The sequence below is a fragment of the Chaetodon auriga genome, chromosome 12 (assembly GCF_051107435.1).
Source record: "Chaetodon auriga isolate fChaAug3 chromosome 12, fChaAug3.hap1, whole genome shotgun sequence".
Taxonomy (NCBI): Eukaryota; Metazoa; Chordata; class Actinopteri; order Chaetodontiformes; family Chaetodontidae; genus Chaetodon; species Chaetodon auriga.
In genome coordinates this window covers 26,296,850-26,318,090 of record NC_135085.1, presented here as the reverse complement: position 1 = coordinate 26,318,090, position 21,241 = coordinate 26,296,850, and the positions used below count along the sequence as shown (strand labels likewise).

General features: G+C 43.1%; 1 protein-coding gene across 1 annotated transcript; it reads left to right on the top strand.

Moving 5' to 3' along the window:
- The first annotated feature begins 17,575 nt into the window (after positions 1-17,575).
- LOC143328869 (E3 SUMO-protein ligase ZBED1-like) lies at positions 17,576-20,957 on the top strand. The gene is made up of 3 exons (XM_076744286.1): positions 17,576-17,999; positions 18,753-20,138; positions 20,304-20,957. The coding sequence occupies exons 2-3, from the start codon at positions 19,446-19,448 to the stop codon at positions 20,553-20,555; spliced, it is 945 nt and encodes a 314-aa protein (XP_076600401.1). The 5' UTR covers positions 17,576-17,999; positions 18,753-19,445; the 3' UTR covers positions 20,556-20,957.
- Positions 20,958-21,241: the final 284 nt, after the last annotated feature.

Genomic DNA, 21,241 nt, shown 5'->3' with positions numbered 1-21,241 from the left:
AAAGTGTAGAAGAGGCTGTACAAAAAGCTGAACACAGATATCTGACTACTCTTCAAACAGGAGGGAAGTGGTATTCAAACCACAGCTTCATATCAGATGGATTCTGATCATTCCTGTTGGATCAGAGTCACTGTGGTTACAGCTGCTCATCAAACACTGTGGGAGGACTGACATGAGCAGCCAATCAATGACAAAGCAGCTGGATGATGCTTCAAACTCAAGACACCATTCAATTCAATTTAATTTGTATCGCGCCAAATCACAACAGAAGCTGTCTCAGGACACTTTACATATAGAGCTGGTACAGGCCGAGCTCTTTTATCAACAGAGACCAAACAATTTCCTCATGGGCAAGCACTTGGTGACAACTTCCTTTAAACAGGCAGAAACTTCAGGCAGAACCAGGCTGTGGGTGGGCGGCCATCTGCCTCGACCGGTTGGGTGAGAGGGAGAGAGAGAGATGGACAGAAATACAATCACAGTAACAGTGACAGTGGATGTGATAACAGTCGTAGCAGTTGCAGTGGATGTCAGGCAGGGCCATGACAGGAGACGTAGCTGTAATCCACAATCCAGATTCAGCCACTATCCATGGGAACCTGTGAGACGACAAAGCACAGAGACTCCAGGGAAGAAGCTTAGTTAGTAACACGCCGTGGTAGGACATGAAAAGGTGCAGATGGAGAGGGAGAGGAGGACAGAGGAGCTCGGTGTATCTTTGGACGTCCCCCGACAGTCTCATGCTATCACAGCATAACTAGGAGCTGGTTCAAGGTAAGCCTGAGCCAGCCCGAACTATAAGCTTTGTCAAAAAGGAAGGTTTTAAGCCTACTCTTAAATGTAGAGACAGTGTCTGCCTCCCGGACAAAAACTGGAAGATGGTTCCACAGGAGAGGAGCTTGAAAGCTAAATGCTCTGGCTCCTGTTCTGCTTTTGGAGACTTTAGGAACCATAAGTAGGCCTGCATTCTGGGAACGCAGTGTTCGAGTGGGGTAATAAGGTACTATGAGCTCTTTAAGATAAGATGGTGCCTGACCATTTATGCCTTTGTACGTAAGGAGGAGAATTTTAAATTCTATTCTAAACTTCACAGGGAGCCAGTGCAGAGTGGCTAATGTCGGAGAAATATGATCTCTCTTTCTTGTTTTTGTCAGAACACGTGCTGCAGCGTTCTGGAGCAGCTGAAGAATATTCAGCAACGAATTTGGGCAGCTTGATAGTAGAGAACTGCAATAATCCAGCCTGGAAGTTACGAATGCATGGACTAGTTTTTCTGCATAATTTTGAGACAAAACATGCAACAAAGGCAGTCCTTGATATTTGTTTTACATGGGAGTGAAAGGACATGTCCTGATCAAAGATAACTCCCAGATTTTTTACAGTGGTGCTGCCATCCATAACTGCTACGTCATCAGAAAGTGAGTTTCTAAGATTTTTAGGGCCTAGTACTATAACTTCAGTTTTGTCCGAGTTTAGCATCAGAAAATTGCAGGTCATCCAGGTCTTTATATCCTGAAGACATGCTTGTAGTCTAGTTAACTGACTGGTTTCTTCTGGCTTCATTGATAAATATAGCTAGGTATCATCTGCATAGCAATGAAATTTTATTGAGTGCTTCCTGATTATCTTCCCTAAAGGAAGCATATATAAGGTGAATAGAATCGGTCCGAGCACAGAACCCTGCGGAACTCCATAGCTGACTTTAGCGAGCACAGAGGAGTCGTCATTAACATGTACAAACTGACCAGTAGGATTTAAACCAGCTTAGCACAGTTCCAATGAATGCCAATGAAGTGTTCCAGTCTCTGCAATAGGATACTATGGTCAATGGTGTTAAATGCAGCACTAAGATCTAAAAAGACTAGTACAGAGACAAGTCCTTTATCAGATGCAAGTAGAAGGTCATTTGTAAGTTTAACCAGTGCTGTCTCTGTGCTATGATGCGCTCTAAATCCTGACTGGAAATCCTCAAATAAACTTTTTTTGTGTAGAAAGTCACACAGCTGATTAGCAACTGCTTTCTCAAGAGTTTTTGAGAGAAAGGGAAGGATGGATATCGGTCTGTAGTTGGCTAAAACCCCTGGATCAAGAGTAGGCTTTTTAAGCAGAGGTTTTATTCCAGCTACTTCAAAGGACTGTGGTATGTAGCCTGTCGATAAAGACAGATTGATCATGTCTAATACGGAAGAGTCAGTTAAGTGCCAAAGAGAAACCTGGGATTGTTCTTGTTTTCCTCTATTAGTGCAGAGTAACAGGCTGCTCTGGCACTGCAAAGGGCTTTCCTGTATATTTTAAGACTGTCTTGCCAGACGAACCGAAATTCTTCCAAATTGGTAGAACGCCATTTCCTCTCTATTTTTAGTGAAGTTTGCTTTAATTTGCGGGCGTGAGGGTTATACCATGGAACTAGCCTCCTCTGTTTTATTATCTTCTTTTTTAGGGGGGCAACAGAGTCAAGCGTCATATGCAATGAACCTGTAGCACTATCAACCAGGTAGTCAATTTGGGAGGGACAAAGGCCATGACAACAAAAAGCAAATGAACACAGAAATAACTGGGGATCAAACACACTGAGACATAAACTCTGGATTTACTCAGAATTTGTCTTTTCAGGCATTAAAGTCTACAGCATGCATCCAGTACGACCACAGTCGACCAGTTTCAGAGTAAAAGTGGCTCATTTAAAGCGACAGCAGCTTCCACAAACACTCCACCATCTTTGCTGTGGACCTGACGCTGATGGACAAAATTACAAGTTCCAAACTTCACCTGGAAAGCAGAGTTTAATCTGTGATGTTGAATTGAAAAGACAAAGCAAACATGAAAAGTCTGATTCTGTCTCAACATTCAGTCAGTCCACTTCATGGATCATTTGTGCAGTGACAGACATTAGGGGGCGCTTCAGAATCATCAGCACCTTCAGTCCTTCAGTTCAAAGCGTTTGCTGTCCAGCACAAGACGTCTCAGCTGAATCCAACACAACCACTACATGCAGGATGAGGTGACACCGTCTGAAGAAACACACAGGCTGAAGACACCATGTGGAGGATTTATACCATCTGCCTCTGTCCTCCCTCATGAACACTAAGCCCTCTATGAAAATGATCATGTCAAGGTTCTCGCTGGACACCTGAGAAATTAATGGCATCCAGGCTGGAAATGAACAATTTCAGACAAACTGATTCAACATTTGAGCGAAGAAATAAGTTCACGGACGACCAAACAACGATGAACCGAGACATTAAAGTGAGGAGAACTTTGTGTGTGATGACCTTTGTCTGACCTTTGCTCGGGCTGATTCAATAAACGACATGTTCATATTAGTCTGCGTCCACTGTCATTACAAGAACTGTAAACTGTCCTCCATGTTCCCAGAACAAAGACAAAATCTTCAGGTGAAGCTTCCTTCAGCTCTGACCTGCCTTGGTCTCACAGCGGCGTGAAGGACTGAAAGTGGACATTCAGCAAACGTTTCTCTGAGGCAGAGCTGCTCTGGACAAAAAATCATCTCACTGGCTGAAGTGAACTTTGGTAGGCAGAGAGTCTCTGGCCCCACCCACTGATGTTCAACTCGACCAATGAGATGATCTCTGTCTCCAGGGCACAAAGGTTTGAAGAACTAAAAGCACAATGGTCTTGATGTTGAGGAGAAGGGCTGTGCAGCAGAGAGGCTGTTTCGTTTCTCTTTCTCCTGCAGTGGAAGAACGTTGTTCCTCTGCTGTCTGTCTGACTTCAACAACTCCAAAGACATGTTGCTTTACCTCTTTCTACTCTTCTCTCACTTCATAGGTGAGTGTTACAACACAGATCAAAGTCTCATTTAACCTGCTGGATTAACCAGATATTGGCTCCACATTTCATAACGTCAGCTTTATCTGTGTAAGATGAAGATTTCCATGATGGAGAAAGACATTTGCTTCATTGAAAGCATCTAAAAAGGCTCAAAGATGACAGAAAAGGTCCAGAACCTCTGCTCAGTCTCTTCATGTTAGAATCTCTTTCAGACTAACTGACATGAATAATACTCATTTTGCAGCTCTGGGTTCCATGAACAGCATAAAGCCAGAAAGTACTGAAGAACATGTAGCAGAGGGGAGAAACATCAAGCTGGCCTGTACATATGACGGTGCCATCAGCAACATCCAGTGGTACCGACAATACCAGAGATCCAGACCAGAGTTCCTGCTCTACATCACAGGGGGAGGATCCATCCATCCAACCGGTTCTGATTTCTCAGCTCACATTAACAACACAGAGAAACGTGTAGATGTGGAGATCATCTCAGCTAAAGTGTCTGACTCTGCTGTGTACTACTGTGCTCTGCAGCCCACAGTGACAGGAAACACCAAAACTCTGTACAAAAACCTTTGGAGCAAACACAACAGAATCCTCTACAACGTCCACTAGAGGGAGTCACACACTGTTCAGCTTCAGTAGGATGTGATGGTCGTGTCGATTCTTGGCTGTGCTGATAAAAACTACAGGAAATGAAGCACCAAAGTTAAAACACAGAGAAAAGGAAAGTGTTGATTCAAATGATTCAAGTTTTGATCATCATGAGGTCTTGTGGGATTTTCTGTATGGAAACAATGTTGCATCATAATTGAGTCTAACAACAAACCCTGACCTCTAAATGAGCTTGAATTCTAATTGTGACATTAACTGCATTAGTGAGGCTCTCCAACACATTTTCATAACTGTCAAAACGTCAAATTTCAAATCATGAAACAAAATATTTGAGTCAGACTTCAAATATTTGATGTGGTTTTCGTGTGTAATACTGTGTTAGAATGACTGTTGAATGTTAAATGTATGGATGTATGTTTAATAAGATTACAAAACACAATCAGCACTTTGGTGTGTGAGAACTCTGTGAATCTGTGTGGAGCTGAGGAGCATCCTGGCACAGATTTGGCTGAAACGCCGTTCTAGATGTGTCAGAACCAGGGATGGGGACTCGAGTCGACTCGAGTCGCTTTCTTGATGATTTGTGACTTGACAAAAAATAAAAAACTTGAGACTCGACTTGGACTTGAAAGTGTAAGACTCGGGACTTGACTGGACCTGGACTTGAGACACGTTGACTTGAATGACTTGTTTGTTGTTCATTTCATGTTTTCAGTTTGAATATAAAATATAAAATAAATATCTCTAGACTGTAATCTTACACGGCATGCGAGCGCACACTGGGAATGGTGTTGTGATGATTGGATGACGACCCTGTCAATCATTCATGCCCTCTCTACTGCCAACATTACGTTTTAGAGAAACACGCCCTCTCATATCAGACGGTCATCATCATGTCGGCGGGAGCGGGAGGAGGGCTGAGAGTGACTGTTTTTGACTTTCGTAACTACACTTCTGAGGGGAATCGGCAAACTGCCGAATGCAAGACCTGCTCAACAAAGATTTCGGACAGCCACACTACAACGTCAAACTTTGCCTGTCATTTGAAGAGCCATTCTGCCGAGTAAGTGCTTCTAAATTAGCTAACCCTGTTAGTCGGTGGTTAGCTAACGTTAGCTTGATACAAGCATGGATACGAAATGGTTTGTGTGTGATTCAGTCTCTTACTGACTATTGGCGAGTTAGTGCATGACATGTAGGGCCTGATTGACACTAGGAAAGCAGATCAACTAAGCTGTTTTTTTTTGTTTTTTTTGTCCGTAGGTTTACTGGGTTAGGGCTAACGATTGTTTTGTTGAAGAGTGTTTTGAGTTTAAAAATTAAGTAAGGAAATTAAATACTTAAATATGGGTTTAAAAGGAAGTAAATTCTAGTTAAGAGTATTTGAAGTTGATATGGGTTAAGAACTGAGTAAATGAGGTAAATATAGTTTTAAAACAATAAATATAGTTATAAAACAGAATAAATTAAGTAAATGTGGTTTCATAAGGAGTAAGTTAATAGATAAAAACACATTTCAGCCACAAAGAACTAAAATTTTCTCGTCCCATTCTTGTTTTCGCTTATGTTTCACAGATTTGCAGAGTATGAAGAGAAGAGAAGGGTCTGCGCTGATTCGACACAGCCTGCAATTTCACAGTTCATCCAGGCCCGTCCTCATATTTTGGTAACCATCCAAGACAGAAGGCTATAACAAATGCCATTCTGACAGACCTGGTCATAAGAAGTAGCATGCCTCTTGCAATCACGGAGAATGAGCATTTCCGACACTTCCTGTCTGTGGCTGACTCCAAGTACCTGCCTGTCTGTCGCAGGACAATGACTTTGAAGATAGGATCCCTTGTTGCAGAGATCCGAGAGAAAATAAAAGTGCTTCTTGCTGGTGCAGAACATGTATCAGTTACAGTTGATATTTGGTCAGACGGGAGAATGCATGGCTTTCTGGGAGTCACTGGCCATGTATTGGTAACATCTGAGGGAGTTCAGCTGCATTCATACTTGCTGGCCTGCAATAGATTCAAAGGAACTCACACAGGAGAACGGATAGCAGAAGACTTTGATTCCATATGCGACGAATATAACATCAGACAAAAACTTGACTTGTCATTTGTGACAATGCTGCAAATATGAAGCGAGCATTTTCGGTGCGCGTTCCAAAAGAGGACAGTGATGAAGGAAATGAAGACGACAATCTGGATGATGCAGACTTGTGGGAAGACCTATCCGGAGGTGAATGGGAAACTGTGGACCAGGTGCTTAGCAGAGGAAGCCCTAAACGTCAGCAATGCTTTGCCCATACACTGCAGTTAACTGTTGGTGACGGCCTCAAAGATGCAAGGATCATGAACAGCACCTTTGCAAAATGCTCCAAACTGAGCTCTCTGCTGCATACATCTAGCACCTATAAAGATGCTTCTGAAGAGAAGTTTGGGCAGCGAGGGGTCCCTGCTGCAGTGAACACCCGGTGGAATTCAACTCTCCGTCAAGTCAAAGCAGTGCTCTCATTCAGCCACCAGGAACTGTGCAATGTTTTTCAGGGCACAGGCCACAACGAGCTGGTCTTCTCAGTTAGGGAGTGGAATCTGATGAAAGAGCTTTGTGATGTCCTACAGCCATTTGCTGAGGACACTGATCTAACACAGGGTGAGAAGGTAATGACCATCAGCTCTGTTCTCCCCTGTGTGCTATCACTAAAACACCATTTGGAGAAACTGAAACGGCAGCTGCGCTTCCTGGGAGGCATGGTCCATAACCTCCAGAGCTCTCTCCAGAAGAGATTCCGTGGGATCTTTGTCATCAGTGGCACCAGGAGAAGAACTGCCATTTGCAGACCCCCTCTATGTCAGAGCAGCTGTCTTGGACCCAGCATTCTCTATGATGTGGCTTCACCATGATGTACTTGTCAGTGATGACATGAAGAATGACGTTGCTGACATGGTGAAAGGTCAGTGACTGTATTTATTCAACACCTTTCATATAATTAGGAGTGTCTTTGCATCATGATGATCAAATAATGTCTAATATGGACTTTTGATTCACAAAGCTGTTGTCACAATATAAAACATGTGTAAAGCTTTTTAAACAGCCGTGTCAGACTGAACTAAGGTGTATAGCAATGGGGGAAATTCACTTTCTAACAATTATGGGCTTATTTTCACCCTTTAAATTAAATCCAATCTTGTTTTTTTGTCTTTGTCTTCATCAGATCTGATTCTAAGTGAGTCCAGAGTCCAGAGTACCAAGATGAGGAAAAAGAGCCAGAAGAGAGCACTGGATTCTTCTCGGAGTACAGAAAGCGTCGCAAACAGGACACAGCAAGTCGTCCAGAGAGACAGTTTAACAACTATCTTAGCCTTTGTTGTGGGCAGGCTTGTCTATCTCTCTGGGATGCAAACAGGAACATCCTTCCTGCACTGTTTCCTGTTGCAATGAGAGGACTTTCAGTGGCAGCATCAAGCGCCCCAGTTGAGAGGGTCTTCAGCCATGGTGGCATAATTATGAGGCCACATCGTGCACGGCTCGCAGACAAGACACTTTCCAACCTCATATTTTGAAATGCAACAATTTGTGAAAAAGAAATGACTGTCTGAGATATTCTACAGACAGACAGACTTGTAATATAACAAAGTTAAATGCTGTAGCCTGGCTGTCAGGTAATATTTCTTCAGAGAAAACTTGAAGTTACTTGTTTTTTATTGAGAGTGAAGGTTTGGTGTGTAAAACTGTCAGGAAGTATTTAGAGCTCTGATGTCCAACTTGGTGTCTCAAGATGATCACAGATGAAACAGATATACATTTTTGATGCTCTATATTATTAGGTTTATTTTTCTTACTTTTCCTCTACTTGCTTTTTGTTAGGTAACTGAAACACTTCAAGGAAGGAATTGAGTTTTGGGTGACAAATAATAAATGACTTTATGAGGTTATTTGTGTTTTGATTCAAAGTATTTTACTGAATATATCAGTAATTACAAAGTCATGCTTTTTGAACAGGTCAGATAAATTGGCTGCTAATATTATTGAACAGTTACTAATATCTTATATTTTCTCTTTATTAAGACCGGATTCTGCAGGTAAGATTGTAATAATGTGACTTGACTTGCCCAAGAAAAAAATTACTTGGGACTTACTTGAGACTTGAAGGTTAAGACTTGAGACTTGCACACGGGTGACTTGATCCCATCTCTGGTCACAACACCACTGGATCAGCTGTTGAGCTCACAAACAGCCTTCCTTAATCCTAATCCACTGCAGCAAAGGCAAATCCACCAAGACATTAAATAAGAGGGCACCAACGTTCGCTCCACCACCTGAACTCTGACTGCAAAACAGATGTGACCCAACAACCAGCAGTGTGACATTATTAACAAATTATTAACCAGCAGAAAATGAGCAGTTAATAATGACTAAAATTTGTGGAACAACCGTCTGAAATACAGCGTTTAAAGACCAAGTGGGAATGCAGTCTGAAGGGCAGTATGCAGCTGAGCTTCTGGGTTTTTAAGAAAGTTGTTTCTCCACAGATTCATTCAGGAGAGTCTGGATGATGATGACGATGATGATGACGATGATGATGACGATGATGATGACAATGACGACTGCAGCATCGCTGTCATTTCTCAAGCTTCCATCAGCCTGAATGTAAACAGACCACAGCAGGAGGAGGAGCTCCACAGCTGAATGTGAAAGGCTTCATGTTGGAAGTGAAGAGCTGCTGTGTTCTCTCTATTGTTCATTCAGGACAAGAGAAAATAATGCAGCTCCTTTTAGTTTGGATCACGATGTTCATGTTTCAGACTGGTAAGTCAACTTCAACAAGATCGTCAGACATCATTCAAAACCATTTCACGTTTTGGGAACGTTTGTCTAGGACGACACTGACGTTAAAGAAATACAAATGTCACAGTGAAATATATCTTTGTTCTTTTCAGGATCCTCGGAGGATTTAGTGAAGCCATTTAAAGATGTAATGTTGGCTTTGGAGGGAGACAATGTGACTCTCTCCTGTAAATATTCAGGATCTGTTGACGGCCTCTACTGGTATCAACAGAAGTCCAGTTCATCTCCACAGTTTCTGATCTCAGGATATTCAGACAAAACAGCAAAGTTGTCTGTTAAAGAAGACAAAACGAAAAAGGAGTTTCATCTGCAGATCTCCTCTGCTGCAGTGACTGACTCTGCTCTGTACTACTGTGCTCTGCAGCCCACAGTGACAGGAAACACCAAAACTCTGTACAAAAACACAAGCTGACACACTGACAAGCTGCTGGAGGCCTTTGTTCCACACTGTTGGACTCAACTTTTTACCTCCACTAGAGGGCCTCATTATCAAGTAGGCGCTGCACTACTTCTGCACTGTGTTCAACCATTCTGTCAATAGGAACTGCTGCTGTGAAGAGAACCATTCTCACACTGAATGTTGAACATCACCTACTTTCTCCTCTTCATTTCAACCTTGTTGTACAGATGGAACATTGGCTGTGGATTATTCTGGCTGCTCTTTGCTTTGGTGAGAAATAAAACATCACATTTCCTTTGAAAACTCTTGAATGTCTGTGTGTCTGACTGTGATGACGGAACTTTAATCGATCATCTTTATTGATTCATCTCTTCCTCTGCATGTTCTCTTCTTCCTCAGAGTGTAAAGGAGAAGACAGAGTGACCCAGACAAAAGAAGATGTCATTGCTACTGAAGGAGACACAGTTACACTGGACTGTACTTTTGAGACCAGTTACCCAAGTCCCTATCTGTTCTGGTACAAACAAGAAGTGAACAGTTTCCCAAAGTTCATGCTGAAATGTTTCTCAACAACAGCACAAAATGCTGAAGAGTTTGACAAAGACAGATTTAATGCGACAATCAAGGATAAGTCGGTTCCTCTGAAGATCCAGAAGCTTCAGCTGTCTGACTCTGCTGTGTACTACTGTGCTCTGCAGCCCACAGTGACAGGAAACACCAAAACTCTGTACAAAAACCTTTGGAGCAAACACAACAGAATCCTCCACAACGTCCACTAGAGGGAGTCACACACTGTTCAGCTTCAGCAGGATGTGATGGTCGTGTGGATTCTTGGCAGTGTTGACAAAAACAACACACAATGAAGCACTAAAGTTAAAACAAAGAGGGTCAGACTAACTTTGCAGTCCTCATCTGTGATTATTCAGCACCCGAGTTACTGAGGCAGCATCTCATTATTACAATTACAATTAGAATTTGTCATTTAGCAGACGCTTTTATCCAAAGCGACGTACATATGAGATTTTCATACAACACAAGCAAGGATCTAGACGGGAGAGAACAACAAGAATAAGTGCCCTAATGCAACTTTATGGTCCAACTGGACATAGATGCTACGAAGGAGTGCAAAAAGTGCATAGAGTCGACCCAGAGTTTCTTTTTTCTTTTTTAATTAAAGAACAAGGTGTTCAGTGAAGAGTCTTCAGTCTTTTTCTAAAGATCTCGAGGGACTCGCGAATGGAGTTTGGTAACTCATTCCACCACCGGGGAACCACAGAAGAAAAGAGTCTGCTAGAAACTTGAGGCTTTTGGGAGGTGGCAGCACCAGGCGCCGTTCCTGGGCAGAGCGTAGTGAGCGGGAAGGAGCATAAACCTGAATGAGGGAGTTCAGGTAGGTTGGAGCGGTTTTGGTGGCAATTTTGTATGCAAGCATCAAGGACTTATACTTGATGTGGGCAGCAACTGGGAGCCAGTGGAGGGATATGAACAGCAGAGTGACAGGTGCTCTTTGGGCTGGTTAAAGACCAGGCCAGCCTTCACATTCTGGATCATCTGCAAAGGTTTTAGCGAACATGCAGGGAGCCCTGCCAGTAAGGAATTACAGTAGTTGAGGTGTGATAGTACCAGCGCTTGTACAAGGAGTTGGGTTGCATGCTCAGACAGGTAGAGTCTGATCCTCCTGATGTTGTACAGGGCAAATCGGCATAACCGAGCAATAGAGGTCACATGCTCTTTAGAAGTTAGCTGGTCATCAATGAAGACACCCGAGTTTCTGGCAGATTTTGTGGGAGTGAGCAGAGCTGAGTCGAGCTGGATACTGATCTGTTGTTGTATAGAGGGACCGGCTGGAACAACAAGGAGCTCAGTCTTTGACAGGTTAACCTGAAGGTGTCGTTCCTTCATCCATGCCGAGATATCGGCAAGGCATGCTGATATCCAAGCCGAGACCGTGGGGTCATTTGGTGGGAACGAAAAGAGGAGCTGCGTATCGTCAGCATATGAATGGTATGAAAAGCCATGTGAGCGGATGACTGCACCAAATGCGGTGGTGTATATTGAGAAGAGAAGGGGTCCAAGCACTGACCCTTGTGGTACTCCTGTGGACAAGCAGTGGGATTTGGACACTTCCCCCCTCCAAGACACTGCAAAGGATCTCCCTGAGAGGGAGGACTCAAACCAGCGGAGAGCAGATCCTGAGAAGGCGAGCTCAGCGAGTGTGGAGAGGAGGATTTGGTGGTTGTCCGTGTCAAAGGCAGCCGATAGGTTGAGCAATAGTAGAACAGAGGACTGACCAGTAGCCCTAGCTGATCGTAGTGTTTCCACTACAGATAAGAGTGCAGTCTCCGTAGAGTGTCTGCGTTTGAAACTGGATTGGCTGGGGCCATGCAGGTTATTATCAGAAAGGAATTCAGAGGCCTGATTAAAGACTGTGTGCTCAAGAGTCTTGGGAAGGACAGTGAGGAGTGAGCCATGGACTGGTGGGCGTTTTACGAGGAAGTTTGGATGAGAGTGGACACAGATTGTTTCGAGAGGCGGGTAGTGAAGAGCAGAGTGTGTCTGTTGCCTCATTCACGGGGGGTGAGGAGAAAACACTGTGAAGAGGCATGGTTGCCGAGACCTCATTGGAGAGTTCAGCCGGTGTGAGGCATCGGAGGTTTTGTCTAAAGGAGACCATTTGTGGTGGAGCTTAAAGATGCTCTGGTAAGGATACAGAGAATTCGATAAAAAAGTGGTCTGATACATGTAGTGGAGTGACAGTTAGCTTAGCCATGCAACAGTTTCGCATTGCAATTAAGTCAAGAGAATTGCCTGGTTTGTGTGTGGTGGAGACCTGTATTAGGTCAAACGAGGACAGCAGCGAAAGGAAGTCGACTGCATGGGGTTTGTTCGGATGAATATTCATGTCACCCATGACAATCAGTGGGGTGCCATCTTCAGGAATGGTTGAGAGTAGCATGTCCAGTTCAGCTATAAAGTTCCCCAGTAGCCCAGGTGGGCGATATACCACCAATATACACAGCTTAGTGGGAGCAGTAACCATGATTGCATGATAACCGAATGAGGAGCAGTTGCTTAGAGGAGTGAACTTGGTGAATTTCCAGCTTTTGGAAATGAGTGCGCCTGTGCCACCTCCACGTCCATCAGGACGAGGTGTGTGGGAGAAAGAAGAGTCAGCTGAAAGCGCAGCTGGTGTGGCTGTGTTTTCTGGACGGATCCAGGTTTCGGTCAGGGCTTGGACCTGACTTTGATGTAGCTTTACAAGTGCTGAGATAAATTCAGGTTGTTTACAGCAGACTCAGGTCAAGTCCTGGACTGAGCCTTGGACAACCCTCCAGGATGCACACTGCCAGTCAAGGAGAACTCATAGACACTTCTTTGGTTCTATATGATCATTAAGCTCAAAAAAGAAAGAATAACGTCATAACTTCAGAGGGCAGCAGGTGGAGGAGGAGATGGTGCTGATGTAGATGTTATTACTGAGGTAAATGCAGCCAAACATATGCTTCAGCGTCACTGAAAATGAAGCCGGTCACAGCCGTCCATCCCACCATCCCATTCTCATCAACACGACATCTCAGGAACACATTTGCCACAAACGTCCACTTGGACTCAAGGACGAAAACAGTCCAATTAGGTTGTCAAAGGTCAAAGGTCAAAGGTCAAGGTCACTGTGACCTCTGTCTCTCTCTCGTTGTGTTTGAGGTTTCGTCCAGATAAAAGGAAGTTTTTCCTCGCCGTCACCAAGTGTTCATAGGGGAATTGTTGGAATTGTTGTGTCTCTGTCCAATAAGGACGACAGTCTCGACCTGCTGTATATTGAAAGTCTCAGGACAGACGTTTGGTTGAGATTTGGTGCTGCATAAATACACAGAACTGAACTGAACTGAGAGATGACTTTTCGATTTTTCCTCCTTGTACTGCTGCACCAGCTGAAATCCTAGATTAAACTCCCCTGCAGATTTTCAGATGACGTCAAATTCCCAAATTGACCATCATACACTTAAGATAGAAAATATGTACAAGATAACTGTGCTAAGATATATTGACATTTAGATGAAGTAATTTACGTCATTTATTAAGCTTCATTGTCTAATTACTCACAGTAACTTTAAACATTTATTCTAAAAGAAAATCTCTCAGATTCAGTAGAAGTTGGATGAATGAACTGTGGCAGTGTTTGAGATGACCAAAGTATTTCTCTGAGCTACATGAGCTTCATGGATTTTACACAGATGGAGAGATTGAGGGAGGAGCTGAGCTGTTTCTGAACTACAGAAGAGAGAGGAGCTTCCATCTTCAGCAGAGTTCAACACACAAACCACAAACATTACCTTCATTCAACATGCTGTCTCTGCATCATCGTGTGTTTTCTCTCCTGTTTCTGTCCATTCTAACAGGTATGCTCGATCATGAAGGACCAAAAAGCTTCAGTCAAATGTTTGTTGTCTGTCATTCATTTAGTCAGACTTTTACAACATGCTGTAACAGAGTTATCTCTTTGTTTAGGTGTCAGCTGTCAAGAACTCAGTCCAGTCAACAATGAAGAGTCCAGTTTAGAAGACAGCACTGTGACTCTGTCCTACAAATACTCCAACAAAGCAACTGCTCAAGATTATTTCTTCTGGTATCGACAATATCCAGGAAAACCACCAGAGTTCCTCATCTCTCACTTGAACTCAGGAAATCTAATATCTAATCCAGACTCCAGACTGTCTGTGAAAGTGAGTGAGGATCAAACCCAAATGGATCTGCAGATCTCCTCTGCTGCAGTGACTGACTCTGCTCTGTACTACTGTGCTGTGAGGCCCACAGTGACAGGAAACACCAAAACTCTGTACAAAAACACAAGCTGACACACTGACAAGCTGCTGGAGGCCTTTGTTCCACACTGTTGGACTCAACTTTTTACCTCCACTAGAGGGCCTCATTATCAAGTAGGCGCTGCACTACTTCTGCACTGTGTTCAACCATTCTGTCAATAAGAACTGCTGCTGTGAAGAGAACCATTCTCACACTGAATGTTGAACATCACCTACTTTCTCCTCTTCATTTCAACCTTGTTGTACAGATGGAACATTGGCTGTGGATTATTCTGGCTGCTCTTTGCTTTGGTGAGAAATAAAACATCACATTTCCTTTGAAAACTCTTGAATGTCTGTGTGTCTGACTGTGATGACGGAACTTTAATCGATCATCTTTATTGATTCATCTCTTCCTCTGCATGTTCTCTTCTTCCTCAGAGTGTAAAGGAGAAGACAGAGTGACCCAGACAAAAGAAGATGTCATTGCTACTGAAGGAGACACAGTTACACTGGACTGTACTTTTGAGACCAGTGACCGAAATCCCTATCTGTTCTGGTACAAACAAGAAGTGAACGGTTTCCCAAAGTTCATGCTGAAATGTTTCTCAACAACGACAGAAAATACAAAAGAGTTCAACAAAGACAGATTTAATGCGACAATCAAGGATAAGTCAGTTCCTCTGAAGATCCAGAAGCTTCAGCTGTCTGACTCTGCTGTGTACTACTGTGCTCTGCAGCCCACAGTGACAGGAAACACCAAAACTCTGTAGAAAAACCTTTGGAGCAAACACAACAGAATCCTCCACAACGTCCACTAGAGGGAGTCACACACCATGAAGCCATTACGGTCTGAGCCAGAGTCACTGGACTGATGACAAATCCAACAACAAAGAAAGAAGCAACACAGATTAGAGACAGAGCTCCTGTGAACAGAGGAAACATTTATTGGTTGAGCTGAACTGAGGAAATAACATCAGGAGGTGACAGGCCCCGCCCACTGAGCCTCCACTCAACCAATGACATGATTTCTTACTCATTCTCCTGCAGTGGGACATCATTGCTCCTCTGCTGTCTGTTTGACTTCAACAACTCCAAAGACATGTTGCTTCACCTCTTGTTGCTCTTCTGTCACTTTACAGGTGAGTGTTACAACAGAACAGGAGCTCAAGTTTTCTTTAAGCTGCTGCATTAACCACATATACACAACCTGTATTTCACAACCGCTCTCATTTCTTTGCTCTGACAGAAAGCACCTCACCTTTTCATCATCCTGGAACAGTGAATGTTAATGGAACTGTACTTTTTCTGTTTTACTGTCAATGTCCATACAATCACACTGTACACTTGACATTTTCCACTGTGTTCTCCTCTCAGCCTCATGAACAATGTCAGTCTAATGGCTTCATTTTATCCACTTTTTCCAGGACTCATAGCTGGAGACAAAATCTCTCCACGAGAAGATAAAGTCAGTGGAAGAGAAGGACAACCTGTCACACTCACATGTCAATATGAGACAAGCGATAGTGATATTGAACTTCACTGGTACAAACATCATTCTGACATTCAGGCTCCTCAGTTTATACTCTGGAAAGGAGCAAAAGGAGACACATCTCAACATATTCCTGACAATCGATATGAAAGTCGAACATCAAGCTCATGGACTGAACTGACCATAACAAGCCTAACCCTGGCAGACACAGCTCTCTACTACTGTGCTCTAGAAACACAGTGATACAAAGTGTAGAAGAGGCTGTACAAAAAGCTGAACACAGATATCTGACTACTCTTCAAACAGGAGGGAAGTGGTATTCAAACCACAGCTTCATATCAGATGGATTCTGATCATTCCTGTTGGATCAGAGTCACTGTGGTTACAGCTGCTCATCAAACACTGTGGGAGGACTGACATGAGCAGCCAATCAATGACAAAGCAGCTGGATGATGCTTCAAACTCAAGACACCATGACAACAAATAAATGGACACTGAAAACTCAAACATATTGCTAAATCAACAGGTTTGACACCAACATGATGGATTTAGAGGTTGCAGGTCATCCAGGTCTTTATGTGCTGAAGACACACTTGGACTTTAGTTAACTGACTGGTTTCATCCGGTGCCATTGATAAATGTAGCTGGGGATCACCTGGATGGCAACAAAAAGTTATGGAGTGTTTCCTGATAATGTTGCCTCAAGGAAGCAAATATTGGTTGAATAGAATTGGTCCACGCAAAGAACCCTGCGGAACTCCATGACTGGCTTTAGTGAGCACAGAGGAATCATTAATGTGGACAAATTGAAACTGATCTGAAAAGTAGGATTTAAACCAGCTTAGTGCAGTTCTCTTAACGTCAATGAAGTGTTCCAGTCTCTATAATAGGACACCATGGTCAATGGTGTTGAACGCAGCACTGAGATCTAACAAGACCAGGAGAGAGACCAGTCCTTGGTCTGATGTAATTAGACGGTCTTTTGTAACTTTGACCAATGCTGTCTCCGTGCTGTGGTGCACTCTAAATCCTGACAAACTATTGTTGTGTAGAAAATCACACAGCTGATTCGCGACTCCTTTCTCAAGAATTTCACAGAGAAAGGGGAGGTCAAATATACATCGATCAGACATAACAGTACGACCACCTGCCTAATATTGTGTTGGTCCCCCTTTTGCCGCCCAAACAGCCCTGATCAGTTCAGGCATGGACTCCAATGAACCTCTGAAGGTGTGCTGTGGTATCTGGCACCAAGATGTTAGCAGCAGATCCTTTAAGTCCTGTAAGTTGTGAGGTGGGACCTCCATGGATCGGATTTCTTTGTCCAGCACATCACACAGATGCTCGATTGGATTGAGATCTGGGCAATTTGGAGGCCAAGTCAACACCTCAAACTCGTTGTTGTGCTCCTCAAACCATTCCTGAACCACCTTTGTGTCACGGCGCATTATCCTGCTGTAAGAGGCCACAGCCATCAGGGAATACGTTTCAATGAAAGGGTGTGCCGAAGCAAGCGATGCACACTCACCCACCCATCCACGTGACGCAACAGAAAACGTGATTCATCAGACCAGACCGCCTTCTTCCATTACTCTGTGGTCCAGTTCTGATGTTCATGTGCCATCGTTGGTGTTTTCGGAGGTGGAGAGAAGTCAGCATGGGCACCCTGATTGGTCTGCAGCGATGCAGCCCCAAACACAACTTTCTATCAGAAGCAGCATTCATTTAGGGCTGTAACGATTCCTCGAATAATTCGAATAACTCGATTACAAAAAATGATCGAGGAATTTTCTCTGCCTCGAGGAATCGTTTAATTTTGCCAGCTCAAAGCATGGTATTTCGCCCGGACTACTTTTAATGCGGCACAATGCGCTGACGTCACGCACGTAAAGGAAGAAGAAAGAGGCGGCGGATATGTTTGGTTTTAAACATGGACGTAGAGGTAACGACGAAGAAGGCGACGAAAGCGAAGAGAAAGGCACAAAGAAAAGGCAGAAAATGTCAAAAGTGTGGGAGCATTTCAAGCTGGACACCAAGGCGAACACTGTTGCATGTATTCACTGTAAGACAGCGCTTGCATACCACAACAGTACGTCTTCAATGCTGCAGCATCTCCACCAAAGGCACCCTGTTTACTCCGAGAGCGGAGGACCGTCACCCGAGACAAGATAAAATTAAGTTAACGTAGCGCTAATTAATGAGATTAACGTTACTGTACCTTGCTAACATAACGTTAGCCCTGCGGAGGGCTAGGTTTCTACTAATTATGACAACTGTCGATGCCTGGCTAACGTGCCTTTCATACAGGCTTTATTTAATCTGTAAAAACACAGTGCTGTAGAGTGATGAGGGTGAAAAATAAAAACATAATAAAGCTAACTGGGTAGTTGTCAATTTTAGCTCAGTAGTCATTGATGGATAAAACATCAAGTAGCACTGGTGCCTAATGTGCTCCAATACAGCAGGTATCATAATTTTATTTTGAACACTGCAAAAACTCAAAATCTTATCAAAACTTTAATTTAAAACTTAACTAGAACTTAAAACTTGCTTGACACAAATGAAAGTTCAATTGAAACACGTGGGAAAAACACCTAACCTTTTAAGTGATGTGTGTTATCAGGTGTAATGACATTTTTAGGTTAGAAATAAGAAAATTTCTTGGTAAGATCCATAGTTTTTTGAGTGAAGGCAGTGAATTTGGTCAACTGGTGTAAGTTCAGGGTTTTTAAATGCACAGCCATGAACCTACTGTATTATATCATTTAGTCTTAACAATGTCAATTAACAAATTATTATTTCTCTTCTTTTTCAGTAAATCAGCACAGTCTCGCATGGACAAATTCATCTACAAAGTGCCATTATGTAGCCCTGAGCAAGCAGCTGAGCTTACAAATAGCATTTTAAACATGATAGTCACAGACATGCGCCCACTAAGCATGGTGGAGGATAGTGGTTTTAAAGCAATGGTTTCAACCTTCCATCCCAAGTACGAGCTTCCATCAAGAACTTTCTTCAAAAAACAGATGGAGAAAAAGTATGAAGTCATCAAAGCCAAGAGGAAGCAGGCTCTACAAGAGACCGACAGCGTTGCACTCACTACTGATATTTGGACAAGCATCTCAACGGAGGCTTATATAGGGGTGACATGCCACTATATTGGGAAGAACTGGAACATGGTGTCCCACTCCCTGACGACGATGCCCCTTGAGGAGAGACACACAGCTGCAAATATTGCAGAGTGGATTGAGGAGGTGATTGCCACATTTGACATTCCAGCAAAGAAAATCAAGGCTGTGCCAATGTCGTAGCAGCAGCAAAGATTTTGGAAGGAAGACACGGATGGGCATCAGTGAGATGTGCAGGGCACACCCTCAACTTGGTTGTGCAAAGCTCACTGAAATTCCACCAGGCTATCTCCAAGTGTGTTGCTGCTGCGAGAAGCCTTGTCGAACACTTTAAAAAGAGTGAACTGGCATGCACCAAGTTGAAGGACAAGCAGAAACAAATGGGTTGCAAGGACAACATGCTGGTGCAAGATGTCTCCACACGCTGGAACAGCACTTATGCCATGTTGTCCAGGCTACAAGAACAGAGATGGCCAGTGACTGCCACACTCTCCGACCCAGCAGTGACCCAGAGAGGGAAACATTATCTGGACCTCAAACCTGAACAGTGGAATCTGATTGAGGAGCTGAACCAGGTCCTTGAGCCCTTTGAATCAGCCACAGTGTTTCTGAGTGGACAACAATATGTCACACTCTCTGCACTTCCACATCTTGTGCACAAACTTAAAAAGAACATACAGAGTCCAGAACTTGAGACTGGACCTGTGAGTTCATTCCAGACTCATGCAACAGAACAGGTCACAGAAAGATGGCAAGGACTACTTGAGTTTACTCCTGAATCTCCAAACATCACCGTACTTGCTGCTGCTCTGGATTCCAGGTTTCGAAAACTGAAGTTCTTGGCTGCTGAGGAAGTAGTCAAGGTCCAAAGTGCAGTACAAGCCATGGCACTTGGAGCCAAACAGCAAGTGAGGCACCCCACTGCAAGTGAACATGGAGCAGACAGCACAGCACAGGACTCCCCACCAGCAGCACATGCCAAGAGGACTACATCATTCCTTGACTCAGACTCCACCACCAGTGACGAAGAGCAAGATGAGGAGCAGCAGTTACTCCAAGCTGTACATCAGGAGGTGAAGGAAATATTATTTTTTGATTTTGGCTCTTAAACAATTTTCACAATAATGATGATAGAAAAATTGTACTAGAGATAATGACTGTAATACAACTGAAAGTAGTGCAAAATACTGTATAAATAAAACATTTTTAATATTATTGTTGTCACACTTATTCCACAGGTCTTCATGTATTTTGGAGAGCATCCCCTTTCCAAGAAGGAGAATCCACTGACTTGGTGGGAAAAGAATGCAGCACGGTATCCAACATTGGCAGAGCTGGCAAGGTCCCTGCTGGGTATTCCAGCCACATCAACGCCATCAGAGCGCCTGTTTTCAGCTGCAGGTAACATTGTATCAAAGAAGAGGGCAAGCCTCAGCCCTGAGCATGCTGATATGCTTACCTTCCTTCACTGCATTAAAGTGCTCCTTTAAAGGTTTGCACACACATGCCATGAGAGACAGATAACAAGGTGTGGCCCTTGCCTTGATTCTTCTGCATATTGCACTCACAACAGAAATGTGTGGAACTGTTGATGCATGGACTCGTTCTAGTTCAAATGTTTTTGCCTCCTATATGCCACAAAGAATCCCAAAGGAGAAGACTGTTATGCCTGTAAATTCTGTTACTTGTAGCCAAAATATTTTTTTTTCTATTTTTATTAATGCCAATTGTTTTTGGTACTTACAAGAATACACTAAGTTGAAAGTTATTTTATTTTAAATTTGTGTTTTATTTATTTATTTTTTCTAGTCACATTTCCTGAGATGCAATTGCTGTTGGCTGTTTTAAACAATGTGCATCTAAAAATAAAGACACTGATTGTCTAAAAAAGGAAACCAGTGGTTCATTATTAGGTGAAATGTCTTATTTTCTCATGTATATTTATAATTGCTCTTCAACTAAACAAAAATATGTTTTATCCGATTACTCGATTAATCGATGGAATTTTCAGTAGAATACTCGATTACTAAAATATTCGATAGCTGCAGCCCAACATTCATTTTATTGGCAATATGAGCAACAGCAGTTCATCTGTTGGATTGGGCTTCTTCTGTTCTGTTATCTTCTTTTTGTTAGAGGGACAATAGAGTTCAGTGGTATATGCAATGAACCGATA